General features: G+C 35.9%; 1 protein-coding gene across 1 annotated transcript; it reads right to left on the bottom strand.

Annotated features, from left to right (window-relative positions):
- Positions 1–230: 230 nt before the first annotated feature.
- LOC115922122 (ribosomal protein 63, mitochondrial-like) lies at positions 231–5,578 on the bottom strand. Its single transcript, XM_030980210.1, has 3 exons — positions 5,372–5,578; positions 2,386–2,497; positions 231–1,724 (listed from the first exon to the last, which is right to left on the bottom strand). The coding sequence occupies exons 1-3, from the start codon at positions 5,440–5,442 to the stop codon at positions 1,581–1,583; spliced, it is 327 nt and encodes a 108-aa protein (XP_030836070.1). The 5' UTR covers positions 5,443–5,578; the 3' UTR covers positions 231–1,580.
- Positions 5,579–5,858: the final 280 nt, after the last annotated feature.

The raw sequence follows: 5,858 nt of genomic DNA on the forward strand, positions 1-5,858 counted from the left end.
AGATGTGCAAAAGAACAAAATTAAATAATATATGAAATTATATATTATTGGTGGAGGGTGTCTTTATGTAATATATAAAACCAATGTACAAGAGATTTATATAAGTCTGATTAATATTGTGATATATATATATATAATAAAATATGTAGCATGAGACCAAGATATTGTTTGAATGTGTTCTTATTGTCAAATTACAGATGCACAAAGTGCACAAAATGATAACACAGTAATTCTTATGTCATCATGAACATGATATATTCATGTATTTATTATAGTTTTAATACATGCATCAGTTCAAATAATATATAAAAGTGGTGAGAATGCGAGGACAAGGAATTGACTTCACTCCATCTCTTTCAAGATGATAGTAAATTTGAAACGAGCTATTATTGGTGAAATCTTGAATCTTCCCAGGGATTTCTTCAATAGGACTATTCAATAGGACTAAGCAAAATACTTGCATTCAATCTGGTGAGAAATGCACATGAATGGATGAAATTGATTACAATATATAAAATGCCTTTAATTTCCAGTTACTTCAAAGATAACATCTTGCTTAGAAGCAATCAAGAATACAAGTGCATCTTTCACTGAAATTTTATTTCATATAGGTTTACCTATGGAAACTTATCTGTAGGATTTTTAGTTGTCTTAAAATCACTAATTTTTCAGCATAAATACATGTATTTCCCTACACAAGTAAACCTCTGGAATTTAAGGGGGCTTGGTGGTAAAGCAGTGGTAGGCCCCAGATTAAAAAAGTTATCATCGATTATCGAAAGTCACTCAGATATGACTTAAACCCGTAGGTCCACTGGTTGCCTACCTACAAGCACACCCTTTTTTCAATCGATTTTGACATCCTTCACAATGTCGGTGGTTCTATCACACACTTTCTTCCCTTGACCAAAACTACATTATCAGAAACATACCAAATTATCACACAATATCTCTTAAAGCAGAACCACCAGCTGCTATAAGATCTAACTTTCGATGTGAGAGAATCTATATTTCTGGTAAAGCATGAGCTTTTTGTTGCTGCTTGCTAGAGCTACTTAATTTCTGTGTTTTTTTTTTTAAAGTAGGGGTGAATCAAATAATCAATATGGACTTACAACTTGAATTTTCAACAACCTCTTACTTCTGGTATAAGAGATTGCAATGAGAATTTTTTTTTTTTCCAAATATATTTGGCATATTATCTGTTGAGAGCCAGAAGGGCGATTAAAAAAAACTATGTTTAGGAACATAACTTTGTGCCTTTTGGGGTTCTCAGCAGACAATATGTTGATGCTCCAAATAATGAAGATTCTCTTTATGAAGCTGGTTAGTACATTGCATCTTGTAGTACCTTACAAGACTAGAAAGCAACACCAACACAAAACCAATTATTTAGGATATTGCTAGATAATACTCTTTTCACAGTGAGTGAATTTACATCCATGTGGGAGTTACAACGCATGGAGCATCAATGTGTATATTAGGATGTGCACACGTTGTTTCAAGATGGCATCAAACAAAATGGCTTAAAGCCCAGAGTTTCTTTGAGGCAGTTCTCACACTGCACAGCGCTCCTTTGGTCATTCCCATTTCCTTGATATCCTGAGATGGGCTAAATGGTCATCGATGTATCGGTTGGGGGGTGCTTTGCTGAAACGTCGGACTGTTTTATATTCCTCCCTCAGCTGGGATCGCCTTTCCTGTGCATGACAGTATTCTTCTTCCTGTACAGAGAGCAGAGAGGAGAAAAGCAAACTTTGGTAATTATGGAAAAATTCAAAATGGAAGGAAAACAATTCTGTATTATTCTAGATACAGTCAAACCTGTCACTAGCGACCGCCCAAGGGAAGCACAAAAAGTGGTCTTTGAGGACAGGTTCCTTTAGTACATGTTTCAATGAGAAACCATTTTCAAGGGAAACCAAATATGTGGCCTTTGTAGACAGGTTGTCACTAAAGCAGGTTTGACTGTATTAGAAAAAAGTGTTCAATTATCCTTAGCATGATGGCACCATACTTGTAATACATGTGTATAGTCGATTAGTCATAGTGTTGAAATTATACACCAACAAAAAAATATTGATTTGTTTTTCTTCTTTATTTTTAATTTTTGTTAATACAAAAACGAAATGGGAGATTTCTTTGTGTATAGTATCTCACAGTGCCAATTAAAAAAAAAGACCCATGGTATTTATGATCCGAACTCTAAAACAATCATTATTTTATTTTCTTAACGAACTGTACTGTTATGCTTCATGCATTCATCTCTTCTTGTTATGCTTCCACTTATACTGAAGCAAACTTTCTATCCCTTTTATCAATTTGGTTGAGATTTCCAGAGTATTTGTTGCAGCTACATGTTGGTACTCCTTCCCTAAGATGTACCTTGGTAAGAAATGGTCGACTTAGATGTTTAGCATTTTCTTCCTCCACTTCAAGTCTCTGTTCAACGTTTCTGATCATAGATTTGGAGATGGGTCTGAAACGGCGATGTTTGCTGCAGATAAAACAGATCAAAAGTACAGTTAAATTAAATTCATATCTACAATTTTAAGGAAAGATGCAATCCAGATGACTCAGACATAAATGTTTGAGTGGCAGATCTCCTAGTCCTGAACCAGTTTTTGTGATCTGATTTTGATAACGACCAAAGAACCGAGTAGGCGCTTAGACCAATCCATGCGAATACATATTACAAAACCTGGGAGCCAATTCTAGATTTCCACATGCAAAGCTATCCTGGGGTATAACTACAAGGTTACCTCAATTAACATAGACTTCAACTTGCCAAATTTAAAGTCAAAATAGTCCAGATGTCAATTGTCCTCTCATACTCAACAGAGAGGAGTCTACCCTCCCCCCCCCCCCCATTCAAGCAACGCATAGAGAGTCAATGCTAATGCGTATTGACCTCTAGCACTGCAATACGTGTTAATAGGCAGCATTTGCACACATGAATTGAATAGTCAATACACGTATAATACACAAATGCAGACAATCATGCCGATGTGGCTGATCGGCAAGTTTGACAGTAGACTTACAATTAGAATTTTAAAATTATTCTTTCTAACATCGGTAGGTTTAACAAATTGTATTTTACTGCTATTTAGGTATCATCAATTGTCACGTAAGTTCAGATTTTGAGTGAAATCAGTGGAGTTTTGTACAGTGGTGTTTGAAATGTTGTGATGCAATAGCACAGCTTTTAATCAATGCACAGCCAGGATAGTAATGCAGCTATGTAGTATGTGTTGGTGCTTGTTCTGAAACCTCACAATACAAGTGCATACCGATGGTGGGTTGCGGGCGGGCGCGCGCCTGTGTGAAGTTATCTACCGTAATAAGGATCTGAGACATAACAGTAGATAACTTCACACAGGCGCGCACCTGCTCGCAAGCACAACCCAGAAGCGGATCTAGAGGGGGGGTTGGGGGGGTTGCAACCCCCCCCAAAAAAAAAAAATCCGGGGACCATTTTTTTAAATCTTATCTTTTTTTTAAAACTTGTAATTTTATTTTATTCTATTTCTATGTATTTATTTCATTTATTATTATTATTATTATTATTATTATTATTATTATTTATTATTATTTCTTTTTTGGGGGAGGGGGGGGGGGGGGTTGGGCGAACAAATGTCACAGAGTCCCTTGCCCCCCCCCCCCCCCCCATCAGCTTTTTTGAGGACACGGGCCACCGCCGAAGTGAAAAAAAAAAGAAAGAAAAAAGAACGCACGCTGGAGAGAAACCCTTTCAAGTGCAAATATTGTGAGAAGATTTTCAACTCATCTGGTAACTTAACCAAACACATGATAACTCTGGATATAACTGTGTATTTAACTGTTACTTGATTTAAAAAGACGTTATCATGCACTGCTTTTTATGGTCTCCATTGTGTTAATAGATGCCAGGAAAACATCACTTACGGGGTTCAAATAAACACCCCCCAAAAAATCGGGTCGCCGCTTCGCGGCTCGTGGACGATGCTCTGCATCGTCATTATTTTGGTCAACCCCCCCCCTTAGCAAAAAGCTAGATCCGCCCCTGCAACCCACGCCCATTGGTGTGTACTTGTATTGTGCAGCGGTTTGCCGTGAAACCTATGAAAAAGTGTATAGAATATCAATGTTTATCCAAAAAATAAAATAACAAGAAAAGAGACACGAAACAGGGAATACTAATAAACATAAAGACTTTTAACTCATGATCTTTATTTGGACATTTAATGAATATTTACTTCATTTTGGGTATGTTTTAGTAGGGTCAAATTTTAGATAGGTTTCTGAACAAGCGCCTGTGTGTCCCTCCTTCCCCCCCCCCCCCCCATTGAAATGAGTCGAGACCCTACAACTTACAATAACTTTTAAAAGAATTAAAGCCCAAGTCCACTCGAAAAATAACTTACTTTCAATAGAACCAGAAAAATCAGACAAACCAATCAAAAAAAGTTTGAGCTAAATTGGATAACTAATAAGAAAGTTATGAATTTTTAATGACATGAAAAACTTTGAAAATCACTACACAAATTGGCAACTCACTCATGAGTCTGTGACGTATGGTCCTCACTATCCACTAATTATTTTCTGTATATTGATAATATAAATTTCCTATTTTCACCCTAAGAATCTTATCTCTTCACACCAGCATCCAAGTTAGATTGTTAGTAATATATGTGTTTGTGTGGATGCACAAATATAGAGTAATTTTTGTCCAGTTAAATCATGAAAAAATTGAATTTTGATAAACTATTTATATAAAAATCAATAATTATGAAATACAATATTCAGAAAATAGTATCAATTCTTCAAAATTCATAACAGTTTTGGGCATATGTCATGCACGCAATATGATACAAATCATATAACCTGGGCAAAGGTATGGGGAAATCGAGTTTTGGGGGATAAAAAGGGAAATTAACGGGATTAAAATATGTAAATCAATTGATAAGTTGTGAGGACATGACGTCACAAACTGATAACCATCTTGGCAATTTGTGTTGTGATTCTCATTGTTCCATAGTTTTACATACTTTTTCAAAAATTCATAACTTTCTTAAATAGTTATCCGATTTTGCTCAAACTTTTGTTGATTGGTTTGTCTGATTTTTCTGCTTTTATTGAAAGTAGATCTAAGTTATTTTTCGAGTGGACTTGTCCTTTAATGGCTAATGCTTCATCCCCATTCTACAGCAAGCCAATGATATTCAACTTGTTTTAATAAACTTAAACAGATACAAACATAATCAAAACCTTCAACCCACATGCCACATGCCACAGACGAAATGGCATTAATTTTCCCATATTATAACTGCAACATTAATACGAGCACATGGGACCGAACACAACAACTTGTTTTTATGCAATGATAACTTACCCTATAAATTGCACGCCGGGAACCTTTCCACTCCGAATACGATGACCAAATAATATTCGTGTCAACCACATTTTTCATGCAATGTTTGTTCCAAAATATGATGACTGGGGAACGGCAAAAGGCTGATAAATATTCTCTGTTTTCCTAATAAATATTAATTTTTCGATGCATGTCGATACGGTAGCTTTGAGCAGACAAATCCATCAAGAATGGAAATGAAGGATTTTGTTTATATTGTATCTCTCACCCACAGTTCATGAGGTAGCGTACTAAGGTGCCAAGGTATTGCGGCCTCATGAATAAACATGAGTATATGACGTCACGAACTCGCTACGAACTCAAATCCTTCACCTATAGCTAGATATAATTGATGAAAGATATATGAAATTGGTTCTGTTAAATTACCCGTATACCAATAGCTACATATGGAGTTGTTGCTATATAGGGGCCAGGATATCGTTGGTGCAAGCTAGGTTGGACAGATACA

This window comes from Strongylocentrotus purpuratus, unplaced genomic scaffold, assembly GCF_000002235.5.
Source record: "Strongylocentrotus purpuratus isolate Spur 01 unplaced genomic scaffold, Spur_5.0 spur5_contig_818, whole genome shotgun sequence".
NCBI lineage: Eukaryota > Metazoa > Echinodermata > Echinoidea > Camarodonta > Strongylocentrotidae > Strongylocentrotus > Strongylocentrotus purpuratus.

What these genes read in the sequence shown, in the direction of transcription:
- LOC115922122 (XM_030980210.1), bottom strand. Translation starts at nt 5,442, where the DNA reads ATGTGGTTGACACGAATATTATTTGGTCATCGTATTCGGAGTGGAAAG. An exon ending in CCCGGCGTGCAATTTATAGG is followed by an intron (nt 2,498 to 5,371) that starts GTAAGTTATCAT and finishes TTTTATCTGCAG; the next exon opens with CAAACATCGCCGTTTCAGAC. An exon ending in GTCGACCATTTCTTACCAAG is followed by an intron (nt 1,725 to 2,385) that starts GTACATCTTAGG and finishes CTCTCTGTACAG; the next exon opens with GAAGAAGAATACTGTCATGC.